At 43.3% G+C, this 20191-nt stretch overlaps 1 protein-coding gene across 1 annotated transcript in view; it reads left to right on the forward strand.

The window, feature by feature from the left end:
- iqsec1b (IQ motif and Sec7 domain ArfGEF 1b) overlaps positions 1-20191 on the forward strand; it is a 182801-nt gene that overhangs the window by 50637 nt on the left and 111973 nt on the right. Inside the window, 1 exon segment of the mRNA XM_049021531.1 lies at positions 2883-2912. Coding sequence (XP_048877488.1) covers positions 2883-2912 — 30 coding nt within the window.

Raw genomic sequence — 20191 nt, forward strand, 5'->3', positions numbered from 1 at the left:
CATGCAACCACATGGAAATAACATGTACATATATATTAAAACAAAAAAAGGCAAACAATACAGAATGTGCTCCCCGACAAATTAGAAGCTGTAATAAGAGCTGCACCATAATTGTATGCTTTTAACTTAAGTATTACTGTGATTTTTCATCTTTACACAGAGACAGTGGCAAAACCATGATTACAAATTACACCAAATTTTTACAAATATTTGTAATAATGAACCGTTCTGAACCGGTGCAAATGTCGCCTGGCTCAGTTACCTGCCCCACAAAAGCACAATGGGGCTGTATTAGTATGAACACGCAGTCAGCAGCTGTCTGTCCCGCTCCCTGCATGGAGCACACGGAAAGTTATGAATGGCATGAAATACATGCGATTTTGCACCAAAACATAGTTACGATTAATCAAACATGCATATAAAACGACTGTACAGCATTACGCATTCATGCACATTGTTGCAGTAATTAAGCAAGTTTAAGCCTTGCCAATACACAAATGTGGGAGAGTTAACTACAGCCTGCTTAGCTCAACAGCATCCGCCTCAGAGGCAAGTGGCAAGGCGTTGCGCTAAATTAAGTCCTACCTGCAACCTGGAGCTAAGGAACTTTCAATATAAAAATAGACCTGACATTCATTTATATGTACAATTCCAATTGTACATATATTTCTAGCTATATAAGAATAGTTTTTGGCTATAGAAGAGAGTAGGGGCTAAGTGAAGTTTACTCTGGGCTTGACTTTTTTTGTCTTTGAAGGACGATTGGCATCGGGACTAAAATATTCGGGCCTCTCCTTAAAATACTATTTATATAAAAACATAAAAAGGCATAAAATATTTAAACTGCTACTCCTGCACATGGCAGAATGATCCTTTCACAGGATCGTTATCCTCTTTTGTGTGACTGGTCCTATGAAACCTGTCTTACAGTGAGTTATTTTTCCATAGCCATTGTGTTTGCATTAAGAAGGGAACCTTTATAATTTTTTTGCATACTTTTGATGGTGGTCTGGGGAGTCTCTGAGGTCCCTCAAAAGATTTTTTTAAACACCCAGCAAATGTCCAGCGAGACAGATATAACTAAACTCTCGGACTTTGATAGCTTTTCGGAAGCCTAGCAATTATCCCGTTCAAGCAGGACTTGGCTGTAGTGGGAATTCAGCTGTCTGTGGGCTGCTCTCATTAGCGCACCGTTAAGAGTGTAGGGTCACACGTACCAGCAGAGCACGCAGACTTGGCCGTCCCAGTCTTCAGAGTACTGGAGTGAAAGTTGTGGGAACTCCTATTAAGTTTGTGTCTGTGGTGAAGGAAAGGGAAGCAGTGAAGTATAGAAGATAGTATCATTCTTGAAAACTGCTGCATATGAGATTTAACATAAGAGTGCGTCAACCAAATTAGATTAAGCCCAACAGAAGTGTCTGCCTGACAACACAGTAGATTTATTTGAAAATGCCAGCAAACACAGCTGGTCTGCCTTCCTTTTAAATGCCATCTAATTAGCTACCTAAATACTGCTGAACTTAATGAATCTGAATCGTTGTTCATTTTCCCTGGGTTTGTCAGGCGTCATAGCTATGTATTTAGGTGACGTGTCCCAAGCGCGCGGCCTGTTGGAATCGTGTCTGCAGCTGTCCTTAATGTATATTTGTGACCTTGCATTGTTCAAAGGTTTCTGTTTGGGAGGAGGGGAGGGAGGAACAAGAGCCTCTGATTTTGGTCAGAAATGCCTTTAATTTTCCATAACTCTGTTTTGGATGCACTGGCTTGGCTCTTGCTAGCTCGGCTGTTTGTAATTTCTTAGTTAGTATGTTAAGATCCATTTAAGTTGAATTTTGCCAAGTCCAAAGATACATTTTAATTGAAGGACACGTCTTAGAAATCCATTTGATTTATTCATGTAAAGGCCTTTTCTATACTAAGAGTCCAGGGTTCTGCTTTTACTAGACATTGGAAAGTAAGTTTTCCTTCTGGAAAAATTGGCCTGTTTTTATTTTTGTTTGTTCCATCAGTCTAGTGTGAAGCATGAGGCATCAGCTTGCTTGAGAATGTAGCTGAAACTTTTTTTAAAAGTTGATTAATGTTTTATGATGGTTTTTCCTTTACCAAGAACAGAGAAGGATTTCACATCTTAGACCGAGCCATTCATTCATTGGTTTGTTTGTTTGTTTATTTGTTTGTTCAGAATTAGGCATGTGGTGTTATGGGGGTGGTTGGTTATTGTTGTTGTTAAGTGGGAACTCTTTGTTCACTGACAGACAGGGGGCCCTGCGACAGAACCCCATCCTAGAGCAGATCTAATGAATTATGCAGCAGTGTCCTCACAGAGGAATATGTGGGGGTGTGGGGATCACGGCCCTCCATCAACCCTGTACTTTGCTGCATCAAGAGCGAATCATGTCTGACTGAATGGCTTACTGTGGATGGCCAGTGTCATGGAGGTGGAATCCCTTAAAAGCAAGCGGCGTCCCCATAATATGCCCTGTTTTAGTGTCTGTCCCTTATTAGGGTTGTATGTTGCCTAATGAATTATTTTTCTTTGGTTTTTCTCACTGAAAATGTTCAAAAATAAGGCCTTGTGTAACTGCTGACACCGATATGCTCTGTTTATTGCATCATGATGATGAGATTAATATTAAGTAGAGGGAACAGCTGTCAAATTTGCACATATTCTCACATCTTGCACTCAATTCATGTTGCTGATGTAACTCAGAAACTCCGGCTTAGATTAGTTGCTTTATAATTATTTGAATGCACTAATGACCAGTAAATGACCATTACTGATCGGGTATTATTTTGATAGCATGAATTACCTTCTGTTTGTACCATATGCTGCTGTATTTTTGATTAATCTCCTCCTCTTTTGCTCTCTGTCTTCTTCACAGATTTGAATGTGAAAGTTCTCGAAGTGTCAGGTATGTATTGAGCATATTATCCCTGTAGTGGGACACTCGTCGGGTGCCCAGTATTAGGGCGGTCATGGCGGGGAAAGTAACACGGGTCGGGATCCAGTGTTTACTAGAAATAGGCGATCAGATTTCAATTCAGTCCAAGGTTGGTATCGTCAATACCGATCCTGATATTCAGTGCCTGCCCAACCCTGATGATAAACATTTTTGACCGGCGGGTTGACCATCCCATTTCCTCAGTGAGAGGGCCCCCTCCTCATTCTCCCCCCTTATAGCACTGTAGTTCGTATCCCACTCCCAGGGGTGCTTCGGGTGGCTGACAAATGAAATAGCCCAGGGGCCTTGGACCGTGTTAGTGTGCCCCTGTCTATAATTCTATAAACATTTCAATTACTAGGGAAAAAAAATCTATATTTTAGCATTAGAATTGATCTCAAATTGAAGTATCCAGATCGAAAGAATCAATGTTTCAGTATTGATCCACACATCCCTAGTGTTGACATCTTTCAATGAATGGAACGCATACCTTACTTAATAATTCCGTGGTTTCGCCCACATCGTATTAATTGTGGCTGTGAGTTGGTTACGGTTCGTGCTGGAGAACTCAATGACCATCTCGCGTCACTTAAATCTGTAGTTTTGGAACATTTTGTTTCCCAAATAATTACACTAACACTGGAGAGAGAGTTGTTGATAAGACTGTCTGCCAGCTGTGTTATATTGAAGTCGGGTATGTTGCTGGAAAGACATCGTGCTAACTCATTTGGGACGTGATCATCCAAGTGTGTGTATGACCGTAGTAAGGCAGAAACAGTCTTTGTACGTTATTCTCCCTGTGGCATTTAAGGCTATAGGGGTGTTTAATGCTACAGATAGTAATTCTCAGTAGTAGACAACATAGGACTTACTTTATTATAATTATTATGAAGCAGACAGATGGTTGAAATTTTATTTATTTTATATATTTATTTTTAGTGCACAAATGAGCAACTTAGGTTTTGTTATTCAGACATGACGAGAGACGCATCACCTTGTTTGGTTTACAGCTATTCCTGATTGTTTTTGTAGTTTTAATTATAAACAATTTTAAACAAATTCTTTTTCCCTGCTGTAACAAAGATTGCACCGAACTGTGAACCCAAAACTGAGGTTTATACTGAACCGTGAATTTTGTGTTCCGTTACTCCTCTAATAAAGATTGTATCTTCTCACATTGAAAAGCCTTTATTGAGCAGTTATTTGAAGTCGTGTCAAGGGTTGTTGCTTTGCACATGAAGCTATGTGTTTGTGGTCGTCCGACATGCTGTAGGATGTTAGGAAATGCATGCAAATGTTAGCGGTAAAATCCTGCAGACAACCGTATTCCTGTCTAGTTGTGCATTAATGTTACAGACACCACAGTTTGCCCAAACTTCTCAATTTAAATTGAAACGGTGTTGGAAAAGTCTCTGCACATGCTCATTCATTAGAGCAGCGTGCCAAACTCACACATGTCAGTAACTTAACAAAATGTGTGTGGAACTGGGCATATATATTAACAGTAGCAAATGTGACCAACACAATTACGGTAATCTACCTATAAACTGATATTTAAAAATCAATTTTTAACTTCTGCGATGATCTAAAAATTGCTACCTTGAAGAATCGTAATTTGTCACTGAATTGACTCCCCCCCCCCCCACCCCTAATGGTGAGCCTTAGCTTTTATTTTATAATGACTTGTGGAACTGGGTTTTAACGCTGGGCTGAGTGCATCACAGGGCCATCGCTGCAGAATTGCCGGAACGTGTAGGCAGGTATCACAGAACTCCCACGCTATAAACAGCACAGGTGGTTAAGAATGGGAAGTAAAATAATTCGATGTGCAGCATCTGACCATGGGTCATTTTTCAACTTTGAAAGAAAAGCCAGCGAAAATGAAAATTTCCATACCTTTCCAGGATTTAAAACGTTATTTGCAGTGACTTGTACGTAAGGCGATTTTTAGACTGTATTGCAGCCTAAAATGCAAAATGTGTCAATCATCCAAGGCGTCCATAATACAAAGGAGAATCAGTTAATTGCGGCTTATTCTTTTCTTAATTTACTGCTGTTTCTGGGTTGTGGTTTGTTCTCTCTCATCGTTGGTAATTGTTCTAATGCCTAGTAAACGGTGAGCACTGACGTCACATGCATCTAAGACAGACATCTTAAGGCTTTCCAGCTGTGTGGTGCAGTGAGGAGGTTAGACTCCAAAACACTGCAATGCTGAACGAACACTAATGCACTAATGTGTATTGATGTCATGGAATGGTCAGATCGGGAAATTGGGCTCTGTGTGTGTGTGTGTGTGTGTGTGTGTTTATTATGTATGAATTACATTGTGGGGACCTGTAAAACCTGTTATTCTGACTTCGTGAGGGGCATTCTTTCGGTCTCCACAACGGGAAACTGCAGGCAAAAAAACTAAAAATGCCTTGTATTTTAGTGGAAAAGTCTTGTATTTTGTTTGGTTACTTATGGTTAAGGTTAGGTCTGGGTAGCAGTTAAGGTCGTCTTGTTGTGTGATTAGAGTTTTCCCCATGGAAATGAATGGGGAATCCTCACAAATATATAATTACAAACCTGTGTGTGTGTGTTTGTGTTTACATGCTTTCCCTGAAAATTACCCTTTGGAGAAGCCCCCCATAAGGTAAACTGTATTATTTAGTGCATTATGTAGTGGGAAAAAAATAATTGCTCAAAAATGTTTATATTCATTGTAGTTCATTGCCAAGTACTAATAAAAGTCAGAGATTCACACCAGGGTTTACTTTATGCTGTACTTTAGGGTAAGGAAAGAGGTTGGCTGTTTAATTGAGAAAAACACTTTTCCAGTTGCAGAAAGATTCCTGGAGAGTTAAAGCTGAATTTGTGTATGTGCTTAAGTGTTCCATGTAAGCTTGTGGTTGGGAGGAGAGAGAGTGCCCCCAAGTAGACCGATACACCGTTACTTATTGAATTCCAGGCAGAGAGGGAAAAAACAGACACCTGGACTTTAGAAGGTGTTGGAATGCAGTATTTTTTTTTTTTGTGGGGGGGGGATATGAGTTTGCAGCAATGTAAAGACAGCTGGCTAGCAGGCAGTCAGCGACAAGCGTGACTGAAAAGCTGAAACTTGAGTGCTATTTGATTAGATGCAATTGGAGCAAATTGCCAAAATTCCATTTGTTCTGCTTCATCGAAAGAAGAAAAGTACAGACGCTCCTCTAATTACATACGAGATACGAACATTTCAAGTTACGAACGGCCGTTCGGAACGTAAGTCGTTATTCAACATCATTTTAAGGGTACTCAAATCTACATGCATAAGTAAGCATGTGTCATGTCCTGCTCGTGTCGATCCTCTTGTGTGCCACGCCCCCTTCACTACCTCTTGTGGAATCCCTGTGTCATCAGCTGTTTTCTAGTTGCGTTAATTAGTCTTGTGTATTTAAGTCCGCGTTAGAGTATGTTTCCAGAGTCCGGTCATTCTGTCACGCTTTCGGCGCGGGGAAGCACCACAGGAGCCGGCGAAATCAGGTGAACGCGGGGATTATTTCAGGGAAACACACTCAGGAACATGAAAACGATGTTAAGACATTAATTACTGGACTGGGGAAACATACTCTGACGCGGACTTAAACACACAGCAACAATCAACATGACTTGAAACAACTGGTAACATGGGGAACATGGGGATTCCACACGAGGTAAATGAGGGGGCGTGGCACGCGGGAGGATCGGACGACCGGGGCATGACAGTATGATATAAAGTCACTACATGTTTTCTTATCGTAAAACACATTATTAATGGTACATAAAACAAAAATGGATAATGGATGCACAGAATATTTTGCAATGAAATGGACGTAAACTTTGTTCTCAAGAGAGCACGTCTTACCGATAAGCAAGTACAAAGAGTTGGTAACAAACTATTTCAGCTTTTGCATTCAGGCAGAAGATTCTGCAACATCATGCCCAAGGCAGAAAGACTCAGGAGTTTTTATCCCCAGGCCATTCAACTCCTCAATCAGGACACGCCCCCCTTTCTTTACATTATAGTATTATAGTATGTTACTATAGTACTTTTATATTATCCTGGACAGGAAGGAACCTTCTCAGGGTCTTATTGTCATCGTCATCATTTCACACAATGCACTCTAACTTTATAACTTATAACTGCATATTGCATATCTGTAAATCTGTTGCAAATCTGTATTATATTCAAAGTTCTGGTTAAAAAAAATATCTTTTTTATTATTCAAATTTTTGTTCCTATATCTTTTGTAACTAGTAGCACAGTCAAAAGAGTGGATCAGGATACATTTCACTGCATGTTGTATCTGTATGACTATGCATGTGACAAAGAATCATGAATGTTGAAATCTTGAATGCTGTGAGTACACACACTACGTTGCTGCAAAGCAGGAGTAACTATTCGTACTAGGCACGCAGAACAAACTATGATTTAGTGGACAGGAAACGGGAGCCTAATGAACGCAATTTGGACTTACAGTCCTCTTCGTTTTGTATGTCAAAGTTCGTAAGCTGAAGGTTTGTAAGTAGAGGAGCTCTGTAGTATTTTGTTTTTTGAAAGTTCTCAGAATCATTGATGCTAAATTGAATACAGCGACTGATTATACTTCAATCAATAAAACAAAAATGTGAAACTCGACAGCAGATGGATTAAGTCTGCGGTCTCACCACTCGAACCCACAGTGGTGTTTTATCTGGGGAATATGTTACCAAAAAGCTGTTTTAGGTTAAAGGACAATCAAGGTACATACATTCCATATAATAACCAGGTTCCACAAGTATTTCTGATTTTATTCTGTCTATCTGTTTTGCTCACCTATTGAAATCATTCCTATCTTGTGACTTTTGCATTAAATGTCAGGGTGACCAATTGGCCACTGCTATTCTTCTGTTCTTCTGTCCGTCACAGAAAAAATATGCTTTATAGTGACTTCATTTTGTTGGAATTCTCCATTAATGTAAAAGTACAGACTTTACAGATCGTGGGCTTTCAATGTGGGCCAATCAAACCATAAGGAAGAGCATTTAAAGCTGTCCTTGGTTTGCCGGTCATCCGTTCCTTTTCTACACCTTGGAGTCGCACATTCCCTACTTGAGGACAGACTGGCCTTCATATGCATAGAGGACTCGTACAGATGGGCAGCATTAGACTAACACTTGTCCTTAAAGGAAGTCACTGCGATTGGCGTCATACGGGGCTGCGATCGCTCCACCGGTGAGAGCGTTTCCGGGGGAACACTGAGATATCATTCATACGCGAGCTTGACGGTGTGTCTTATGGATATTCCTCTGGATATGAAATGTTCCACAGCGTACGCTTTTATAACTGCTTATCGGGTGCTTCTGTCCTCTCCCCATATTTCACCGGTGACAACTACAGGCATTAACCCTCTCCCAGGCGGTCTGATGTGCCGTCTTTGTCGGTCGTCGCTCGGCGCGGTCTGCCGCGTCACCGTGCGCTGAAAGCAAGCCCATCGCTCTTTTGCACTTGAATAGAATGCATTGCAGTTTTTGCAACATGAAATTTTAATGAAATAACGTTCAGGATCTGCAGATACATAGTGCTGTGTTATGTCTTCCCACAAGCCTGTTCCTCACCTGATGCGCTCTTTGATTTATAGAGTTTTCGGTGTGTTTAAGTGAGTTAAGGAATTGTAATGCTAATACATTTAATTAATTAATTAGGGAGCAGCGTGTGGCTCTGTGGGCTGTGCCTGTAATCAGAAGGTCGCAGGTTCAAACCCCGCCTCAGACTGTGGATCCTTGAGCAAGGCCCTTAACTCCCAGCTCCCTGGGCGCCGCTACGGGTGGCAGCCCTTCGCAGACAACTTCCTCTATGAAAAAAGAGCAAGTTGTGGGAGGCGTAAAGACAATTTCCCTACGGGGACAATAAAAGTATCGATTATTATTATTATTATTATTATTATTAATATTAGAAATTATTGATCATGTATTGTTTTTGTCTGTACTCTTTTTTTATTATAAGTACTTTGTTCTCAATGAGGAACCCTGACACTGGAGAATATGGGGCGTGTGAGAGGTTTCCCTGCCCACTCATCAGAAAGGCTCTATAGCTGCCAGACCTGCACGTTACCCTCAGCCGCTCCCTCTCTGCTCAGGAGACCAATCATTCAGCGGCTGCCCCCAGCTAACCCAATCATCTGGCAGTTATGGGGGTGAAAGGTCCGACTTGCCTCATTGTCAAATGTTTTTATTTTTTATTTTTCTCCGCATGGGTGTTGATGTAAGGTCGGGGTTAAACTATAGCCGCTTGTCTCATAGAAAGCGTATCCCCCCCACCCCCCCAAAAAGAAAAAAAATACCGGACTTCCTGTTTTGTTGCAGCCCGTGTCAAGCATACTTCACTACAATGGAATTTTCTCTGAGCTATAGAACACAAGTACATAATAAAGTTGGAGGGCTGATAGAGTGCTGTAGTAGCATATAGCATCCAGACGTGTCCCTTTAACCTGACTCTCCCCTGGACCCTGCAGCGAGTCCATTGTAACGATGGTGTTATGTTTCCCAAGTGTTTCTCGAAATATAAGTACTTTCCCATACAAATGGGAGATTGTCCGATTCTGTTGACTTAAAATGCAGCCGCGTAAGCTAATGGGCAGGGAATTTGAGGGGGCCGGACATATAATATTAAAGGTAGGGGTGATGGTGACAGGGGTTCATATAGCTTATCACTTTGCAGTGGACATTGATCAGAAAGGTGGAGCAGTGACGTAGGAAAAAGAACACTGTGACAAAACAATGTTTTTTCCACTAAATAATGCTAGTACATGTCATCAGGCAGCCCCCCCCCCCCCCCCATGCCTGTTATGGAAATTCTACAGAATCAAACGATGTATAAGTACTTATATTTACACGTACACTTGTGAAATATACCGCCATTGTAATACTGAACCTGATGGCACTTCCCCAGGGAATGACAAACACGCTCCTTTAACTTCACTACATGGTCTCTCAGATTCTGAGGATACGACATGTGATCCTGCACCAGGTTCTCTGAGGATGCTTGCATGTATGTATAAGTAGCAGTGCAAGACGGATGAAGTGCGGATGCCTTCGTGTCCCCATTGCGTTCTGGCCCCTCCCAACGCACCCCCCCCTCCAATGCATGTGATTTCTGACACATGATCTCCCGTTTGTCCAGGCCCATCTTCATTGCGCTAAATCACAGAGAGCCTTGCTCTTTGTAGTACCATTCACCCTGTGGCCAGCTCTCAGTGGCTTAATAATTCATAGACATTGAACTTACTACTTAATGCTATAAATATCTGCCCCTACTAGATTTCAATACTTTGAAACGGACCAGAAGGAAGACAGTATAACATACCGAGGGCGTCAAGCGGATTTCAAGCCATTTGTGACTGCATTTACTGTAGGATGTTATGCAAATTATAGGAATGTCAGTGTCATTCGTGAATCTGAATTTTTCAAGGATGCATTAAAGCCACATACAGTTTAAACTGGATAAAAATGTGGGAATCTGGTTGGCTGTAACATGAGTGAATTTGTTTTGCTGCTGGGGCTGTTTCAAAGAGTTTGGCTTGAAACGGTTATGAGGATTTTCATTACAAGTCACGGGCTTCTCCTTTATTCTCTTACCCTTTTAACCTCTTTGATTAGTGTTTGTAATATGGTGTGTGAGAAACTCTGCATGAAGTTAATTAATTATTCTTATTATCTTTATCATCTAATTATGTTTATTTAGTTCACTATTCATTTAATCAAAGAAATCTAATTTTTTAAATGGTCATCAGTAACAGTGTGAGTAGGTGAAAGTGAGTCTGCGCTGTTTCATGGTAAATGTCACATGTCGTTTATCATCTGATATTGCAGTCGGTCAGCGGTGCTGACTCATCATTGCAGCTAGCCTCCATTTGCCTGCTGACAGTCTTTTTGCCCATTTAAGCTTTAAATGTCCAGATGGGTGTTACTTGAAAATTTTTTGTTCATTATTATGGTTCACATTTGGTTGTTTTTTTAGGTATTCAGTTCTGAAATTAAGTTATCGACAGACAAATTATGTAGATGGCTGTATCTAAGTGAGGCAGGTGGTTGTGTATGAGTGAGGCGGGTTGGTGTGTGTGTGTGAGGCGGGTTACTGTGTGTGAGACTGAGGCTGGTGTCTGGCTTTGTGTGAGAGTGATGTGAGTGGCTATGAATAAGAGTGAGGTGGGTGCCTGGCGAAAGGGATCTGAGTCATTGGCTGTGTGTCAGAGCGATGTGAGTGAGGCAGGTGGCTGTGTGTGAGAGTGAGGCGGGTGGCTGAGGGTGAGAGTGAGGCGGGTGGCTGTTTGTGAGAGTGAGTTGGGTAGCTGTGTGAGAGTGAGGCGGGTAGCTGTGTGTGATAGTGAGTCGGGTAGCTGTGTGTGAGAGTGAGGCAGGTAGCTGTGTGTGAGAGTGAGTCGGGTAGCTGTGTGAGAGTGAGGCGGGTAGCTGTGTGTGAGAGAGGCAGGTGGCTGCATGTTAGAATGAGGCAGGTAGCTGTGTGTGAGAGTGAGGCGGGTGGCTGTGTGAGAGTGAGGCGGGTAGCTGTGTGTGAGAGTTAGGCGGGTAGCTATGTGTGAGAGTGAGGCGGGTAGCTGTTTGTGAGAGTGAGGCGGGTAGCTATGTGTGAGAGTGAGGCGGGTAGCTGTGTGTGAGAGTGAGGCGGGTAGCTGTGTGTGAGAGTGAGGCGGGTAGCTGTGTGTGAGAGTGAGGCGGGTAGCTGTGTGTGAGAGTGAGGCGGGTAGCTGTTTGTGATAGTGAGTCGGGTAGCTGTGTGTGAGAGTGAGTCGGGTAGCTGTGTGAGAGTGAGTCGGGTAGCTGTGTGAGAGTGAGGCGGGTAGCTGTGTGTGAGAGAGGCGGGTGGCTGCATGTTAGAATGAGGCAGGTAGCTGTGTGTGAGAGTGAGGCGGGTAGCTGTTTGTGAGAGTGAGGCGGGTAGCTGTGTGTGAGAGTGAGGCGGGTAGCTGTGTGTGAGAGAGGCAGGTGGCTGCATGTTAGAATGAGGCAGGTGGCTGTGTGTTAGAGTGAGTCGGGTAGCTGCGTGTGAGAGTGAGTCGGGTAGCTGCGTGTGAGAGTGAGTCGGGTAGCTGCGTGTGAGAGTGAAGCGGGTGGCTGTGTGTGAGTGAGGCAGGTGGCTGAGGGTGAGGTGGGTAGCTGTGTGTTAGAATGAGGCTGGTAGCTGGGTGTTAGAATGAGGCAGGCAGCTGTGTGTGAGGGTGAGGGAGGTGGATGTGTGTGAGAGTGAGGTGGGTGGGTGTCTGAGAGTGAAGTTGATAGCTGTGTCTAAGAGTGACTCAGAATCGAAAGTTCACAATATTGATCCTTATTTTATAGTTTGATACAAAACTCTCCTAAAATCAGTTTAGCTCAGTCAGTAAAGGTCATTAAGACTTACAATAAAAACTGCTTGTGAATTATATTGTTTGAAAACGAGATCTGCTTTATGCAATACATCAACATTTAGCTTAAATAATAATTTCAGTCCATTTCCAGAGGGCATGAGACCAATTTAAATACAGGTCATCTTGACTCATTTTCGAGGCCATAAGGGTCAAACCAGAAAATTGCAGCCTGAGAACAGGATGTGACAGGTATGCAGGGCAGGTTCTTCATGATGCGAGTTCTAGTTACTCTTTTAATTAAACTATGATTAAAATCCAGGGCAGTGCATTTGTAAACCATTGCAAGTGTGTAATTTATATTTATTAAGGTGAAATGTTCTCAGATAGTATAACCAAATCGGTTTAAATTCTTACAGTGGAAAATCACTTTTCATTCATTCATTCATTCATTCATTCATTCATTCATTTAGTATTTCCTTAAAATGCACTTGCAACGTAGTTAATCTTGTCAACCAGTTACTACATTTTTAAGGATGCATTTCTTTGTTTCAGGTCTTTTGATGCAGTTGTGACTTATAATTTGAAATTAACCTGCACAAACAATCCTGATGGAATACGTAGTCACTCCTAGACAGGATTTTTTATTAATATTTTTTGGTTCTTTAATACAGTTCTATATATGTGTCACCTTGTGAGAAACAAAGGACTCAAAAAGAAACTAAGTGCAGACGTCAGGAGAACGAAAGGGGCTTTATTAACCAAATAGGAGTGGGGAAACCAACAGGACCCTGAGGGGTCAAAAAGGGAAGACTGACTCGGGGATGGGCACCGGCAGCAGGAGGACTGACGGTAATAAACAGGCTGGTGAACACAGGACTGGGAAGCATGTATATACGTGATTAACAAAGGACTGGACCCTTCTGGGCCCGACCACTGGCGAGGTGGGACCTGTACAGATCGCAGGACTGAAAGGCACTGGAGGGCCGGTGTGGCCAGAGGGCGCAGAGGAGTGACGGGTGCCGAGGAGACAACAGGGCTGGAGCAGGAGTGCGCCACTGGTCCCCTCCCCTTTGCCTCTGCAGGAGAGGGGCCTGGGCTGTCATCATCGCGTGAGTGGGGTTCTGGGCAGCTGACATGGATGGTGTGCCCTCGTCTCCCCCTCTGGGTGACAGACACTTGACCGGCCCCTCTCTTGAGCCCCAGCTGATATCGGTGGCCAAGGACAGGATTTGCCCTTTAAGTTGAGGAAGGGGCCCATGGAGCGGGACTCAGGGCAAGGGTCCCACTCTAAGTCTCTTCAAGATCAATCCCCTCTGGCTTGGTGGTGGCCAAGGAGTCGGACGTCAGGGTGGTTTGGATGAGTTGAACACAGGTGGCATGGCGTCTCCTCGCTCAGGTTTGGGCAACATGGCTGCTGCCAGACCAGCTGAGGGTGATGTGGCTCCTCTTGGACTGGCAGCCTATGTCTCTCTCGGGCCTGGAAGCCGGGGATCCAGGCGGAGTGGCCCTCTCTGGGCCGGGTGTTGGGAGCACTAGCAGAGAAGCCCTCTCCGGGCTGGAAGCCTGGAGAGTGGGTCCCCTCTAGGTGAGTGCTGGACTGTGAGGCCCCTCCTGGGCCGGACTCTGAAAGATTAGGCAGTGTGGATCTCTGTAGGCCAGACTCTGAAAGAACTGACAGAGCATCAGCCACTTCTGAGCCAGACTCTGGAGGTGCATCCGAGGCAAATATGTACTCCAGAGATGCACTGGAGGTAAAGACGGGCTCTGAAGACACGGCAGCAGCCTCACTTGGGCCGGGTGCTGGAGGTGCAGCTGTGCTGATGGCCTCTCCTGGGCCGGGCTCTAGCGGCATCTGGTCAGGTGAGGCAGTAGCCATGGGCACAGCCCACTTCCTCCGCTTCTTCCAGAGCATGGAGCTGCAGCGAGTTGCGAAGAGCCGGCAGGCTGAGATTACGAGCAAGACACAGCTGGGAAGAAATAGGAGGGATCTGGAGGACCAGCACCGACCCCTGCAGGTCATACCAGGGAACGGACAGGATGGATCCTGACAGCCATATCTGTTTAAAAAGTTCTGCTGGAGTCTCACATTTAGAGAGACTCTCAGGAGCATAAGAAAGGTCTGTGTAGTGCGTGTGATGACGGAGATAAGGAATGTCAGCGATGGATTCACATGGAAATGATAACTGCACAAATGTTGTTTGTTGCGTGTTTTATTTACGCGGTCTGGGAAATGGCAGGACTGCCAAAGTCATGATAAAAAGTGACATGTTAGGGATAACCTTATCGATCATAAGCTCATGAAAGCGTCCTGTTGTGAATTTTATCGTTCTCACATTGAAGGAACTTGTCTGGATATTAAAATGAGAAACGTTAGTGAGTTTATCAAAACAATTGTCGATGCTGAATAATTTAAGTATTGAAAAACAAAGTGTGAGAAAGACTGTTGTGCCTGGATTTCTGTTTTCATGCGAAGATTATCACATTTTAGATTATCATAATTTCAAACGAGAAACTTTTAATGAATTATGCATCCAAAACTGCCTACACTGTTTAAAAAATTGTTTGATCAATTGGGAATATATATAATATATATATGTATGTGTGTGTGTGTGTGTGTGTGTGTGTGTGTGTGTGTGTGTGTGTATGTATTTCTAATAAATAGATGGCAGGCTTAAGTACTTGAAACCTCCATGACTTCACCAGCTGAATGTAAATTATATAAATAATAACATACATATAAATTGTATGATGGATATAATGAGACTTATGAGGAAATTGCAAATCTCCTTGCATTTTGGGAAAACATGTTCACCCCAATAAATAGTAATTATGCTCCCTCATATTACTGGATAAACTGGATAATATTCAGTAATACCCTCTGCCTGGTTCTGAGGCTTGTGGTGTTTGACGCTTGCAGAAAAATAAAGATCCCCATGTGTTCTGTTATCTGTCCTGGGGCATTTAACACATATCTAACAAATGTCATTCCTGAGCCTTGAATCTTAAAGTGTCCCTGAACGCAGGAAGACATCCATCCATCCATCGGTCCTGTCCGAGAGTTATGGGGGGGGGGGGGGGGGGGGTCTGGAGCCTGCAACGGAAGCTGGGTACAGCCCCAGCGGCACCCCAGTCCCTCATGCACACCAAGTCAAACTCCCATTAGGTATTTAACAGATGTCAGCTCACTTGATGTGTTTGGGACTGGGGAGTTCAGTGGAATTCCCGTTACAAAAAAAAACTGTTGTGATGGGGTGAAAAATGCAGAGCAGACACACAGAGCAGGGACACAATCTGAACCCACTGCCCTGGGGGTGTGAGGCTGTGGTGATACCCTCTGAACTCTGTACCACCCTGACAGGCCGACATACAGTAGGAGTCATGTCAGCATTCTGATCAGAAAAACAAACCAAACGATTTCATTCATGAAACCACACTTTGTCAAGCACTTCTCTCATGTTTGTTCTGATTGTTTTGTTCTGCATTGCTTCTGTGGAACGAGAGGTACAGTACTGTGCAACATTCATTAAACAATGTTTAAATGGTTTTCATGCTGGTATGATATTGTCTGTCAGCTTAGCTCTCCTGAAGTCATCCCAGTGTTTGCAGCAACCATCCAATACAGTCATGTACTATTTGACTCGACCTCTAGCCCACCTCATATGGCTAATCAATATCTCATTGACTTTTTTCAAACTAAATTTAACTAATTCATTAAGTCTGATGGTGGTGAAATTTAACAAATATATGGAAAGGCTGAGGTGCCCTTGATGAGGGGCTTGGCGTTGACGTGTTCTTCTAGCTATCCAACAAGATATCTGTAACTTTTCAGAGAAGAGAAGAAATTCCTGTTAGTTTTTTTGTGTCACTCTGTGTTACTAAATAGCTTTAAACATTTCCTTTGATTGCCTAAGACTTTCACACAGTATTGTATATGGTAAGGTAGGTACAGTATATGGTAAGGTAGGTACAGTATATGGTAAGGTAGGTATGTATGGCTGACCAGGGTGTCAGGCCTCAGAGTCACCCTACTGTCTACTTCATGATGTGAAACACTTTGAGGTTTAATCAGAGGGCTTACCCCGGCCCCGACCCTGTTAGTACTATACTTTCTTTTTGTTTTTCTTCCCTGGGTCACCGTTTACCCATTCTTGGATCAAAGGACTCTGAGTGTTTACATTTCACTCAAATCGATATCAGTAGACCGAGCTTGGCTTGCACGACTAATGGCTGCTTACCTCAGGGTCATGACCTTCGTTTGGCCGTAAGGTTAATTACCGGCAGTCATAATAAATCGATTGTGTGCTACAACAGCCAGTGTTGTCCGTCTATCTCAATGAACGTCTCGGAATCTGTGTGTGTGTGTGTGCATTGCAAGATAAACCTTGGATTGATGTTTGTCGGTCAAGGGTGTATGTTAGGTGACGGGGGGGAGTGATGCTGGGGGGCGATTACTGGGCACTGCAGCCATCTTTGGTAGGGGTAAGAGCACTGTGCATGCACTTCTGCCAAGTACAATTAGTCTTTTAATACCTCTAATCTGGGTGTTGCGTCACGCTCTTGTGAACCTACAGAGACACTTGAGGCTGCAGTGCCCAGTCACCACGGTTACGTAACTGTGAACCTGCTCTCCCGCGATAGCAAGAGAAATCTCTGCCGGATTTAACCCCGCAGTGTGCCGGATTATCGCCTGAAACGGAGGGTCACCAAAGAGCCGCATGGGCCGGCCGGCTGGGTCCCGTGTGCTTATCGCGTTCTCTGGCAAGGCGTCTGTCAGTGTCAGCTTCTTCCCACCCTGCCCTTCGCAGCTGCTCCCTGTTAGCGTTAATAGCTAACGTTTCAGGGACAGGCCTTGAAGGTTGACTTTCACAGACGTCCTTTTATTTGCTATGCGTATCAAAAATTTATAACGGCGAGAATGAATAAAATTTGAATAATTTACGTTTCGATGTGCTTAATGCCCTGGCACCACGGGACAATGGGACTGGGGTGGGCCAGGGGGGGCAAGTGGGTAAGATTAGCATTTGTAAATTAATAATTGAGCAGGGAGAAATGGCAGTGTGCGGGTCAGCCCTCTATTCAGTCACCTTTCCATATCAGGTGGTATAAAGTGGAAATCTGTTTGGATTGAATCCTGTTACGGCTGACTCCAGTTAATTGGAAGATTGTTATTGTTACCAAACCCATTTTTTGACCGGTCTAAAACGTGCAGCTCGGCATGGGAACACGCAGAGATCTTTTCGGCTGCTCACCATCAGCAGGTTCTCCAGCTGGGTTCTGTGTCTGATACGCACCTGCTTGTCAGTGGATGCATTAACTATTTAATAGGCACTTTGGTATTGTTTACTGCTCTTCTGGCATGCCTGTAACACATTTTTTCTGATAAAGGAAAATGTGGGTGATTGCGCTTTTATATTTCATATAAATATATTTCATATAAATATATATATATAATCTGTTTGCCACCAATTACTAAAAACAGAGTACGCCAGATGAGGACGTGGAATGGGAGAGCTGTTATACAAAGGGAGGGAAATTGTGGGATAAAGCCTAACATCTGCTTCTCAGTAAGACAGGAAAACTTGGTTTTTACAGCAGCTGTTAAAGATGGACAGTAGCCTGCCTGGTGGAGAATGTAACTGAAGCCAAAAACCAGAGAGAGTCGCAGTGCTTGTGATTGGTACAGGAAACCATGACAAAACAGAGGTTCAAAAATGCTATGTGGCAGGGCCTGTGGTTGACTGCTGTGACACCTGTTTAGCTGCCCGCTGCGATGCCTGTTTGGCTGCCTGCTGCGATGCCTGTTCGTTTGTTTAACGGCCCTCCCCGCTCACTGGCTAACTTTGCTAGCTGTGACATTCTGCCTGAGACCAACGCTCCGACCACTGCGGCATCCCGCTGCCGCTTTGGCGTTATTCAGGCCTTTACCCGGCTGGGCCACAGGTTGCATGTTCGGGCGCTCCAGAAAACAGGCCGCTTTTCCCGGATGTTTTCCGGCTTCCTCCTAACACCGCAGCTGGCAGGCTCCCTCACAGGCCAGCATTTGCTTTCTCTTCCCAGCAGGAAGCTTAATTCAATTCTCCCGACACACGACCCAGTGGTCCAGCCTATCAAAACAAGGGGCAGTTACTTTACATAAACCCAAAATGGGATCCCAAGTAGTTACAGCAACAGGAACAGCAACCTGTAGAGAATTTTTGTTTTTTGATAGTTTTAAGGAATGTAAGCACCAAGAATAGTTGAATGTTTGTTTTGAAATAGCCCAGTCGGCTAAGCCTGTGTCTCTGTAATCAGAAGGCCACTGGTTCAAACCCAGTCTCAGCACATCTGGGGCTCTTTTAGCACGGCCTTTAACCCCCAGCTCCCTGGGCACTCCAACAGGTGCCTGCCCTATAGGGCTGGACGATTTATCAATTTCAAATCGAAACCGTGATTTGAAACAACGCGATTAGTAAATCGCAAAGGCTGCAATTTAGGACCCAATGTTTAAAAAAGTTGTGTGAATAGTTTTACAAATTCATGCTGTGCTCCCTGTATGACAGCCATTCTCACCAATCACATGCGCCGTGCATCTCGCGTGCCAGTCATGCTCACCAATCAGAAGTGGCCCAAGAAGGCGCATAAGCCCACAAACAGCAAACACCTGAAACCCAAGCAAAATGTTACATTCGCGGTGCGGAAAAATACTGATTCCACTACTGAGCTATAAGTGAATTGCCTTCATATTTCACGGTCCGAGATTGTTTTAGAAAGGTCCTATCATCAATAGAACCGGCGAGCTCCTTTTAAACACCAGCAGCGACATACTTCATCGTATCATACCTTTTGTCTTTGTTAATAGGCAATAGCATTAGGTTACTGCTAACCCATCAAAACAACAATGAGACAGTTAGTAATTCTCACAGCCGCAGAGTCGGTGACCCCCCAAAAAGCCGTAAAACCCATAACACAGTCGTGTTTATGTCATGTTTTATGCTAATTAATTTAAGTATTTCCAAAGATTAATCTTAATCCCACAACAGTGAATAATAGCCCTGCTTTAACATAAATACTAAAGGAATAGATCGCTTTAATTGCTATTACAGTTGGGTATGGGCATGCGGTCTTATTTAAAAAAAGATGCAAAAAGAGACGCGCATAATGTTTATTCATTCATTTTGTACTTGTCCAAGTAATAAAGCAAATGAATGATAAGCCGCTTCAGTCGAAACCTGCATTTTACTTCTCATTCCAAATAAAATACAGGGTTTGCAACTTTGGTCAGCAGCATGGAGTGAGATTTTCTGTTCTGCACATACATTTACATGTATGTAACTTGTATTGCCTTATAAATAGTCTGTAGGGTTTGCAAACTGCCGTAACATTTTTGATGCAGCTATTTTTAAGTTCAGAATGGAATATACATTTGCCGTGATTTCTTGCGTGAGAGTCTGAAAGAGTTTGCAACCCTGAACACGTACATTTTTTTGTTTCACCTGAATTGATTTGTATAGAAAATAACAGTATACAGTTGTTAAAAAGCAGAAACTTCGACCAAATTCACCAATAAACGACTTCTATTTATTCAACATTTTATAAAATGCATACTACGTTTAAAAATTTCCAGCTTTACGGTTTCAGGACAGAACAGCCACTCTTTATGAACATTACGGCTTTTCGCGTGTTGTTAGCTGCTGTTATTAATAGGGGGTAATCAGCGTTACCTGCAAGATCGCTATTTTTCTTTTTTGCTGCAATTGTTTTCATTATTACTTTATTTAACTTGACACACCACATTCTTTTATTAGAATATAGACCAGTTAAAATTGAACTAAAGCTTAACATAAAAAAATTAAATCGCAAACCAAATCATAATCGCAATGTCTGTCAGAAAAATCGCGATTAGATATTTCCCCCAAATCATGCAGC

This window comes from Brienomyrus brachyistius, chromosome 8 (assembly GCF_023856365.1).
Source record: "Brienomyrus brachyistius isolate T26 chromosome 8, BBRACH_0.4, whole genome shotgun sequence".
Taxonomy (NCBI): Eukaryota; Metazoa; Chordata; class Actinopteri; order Osteoglossiformes; family Mormyridae; genus Brienomyrus; species Brienomyrus brachyistius.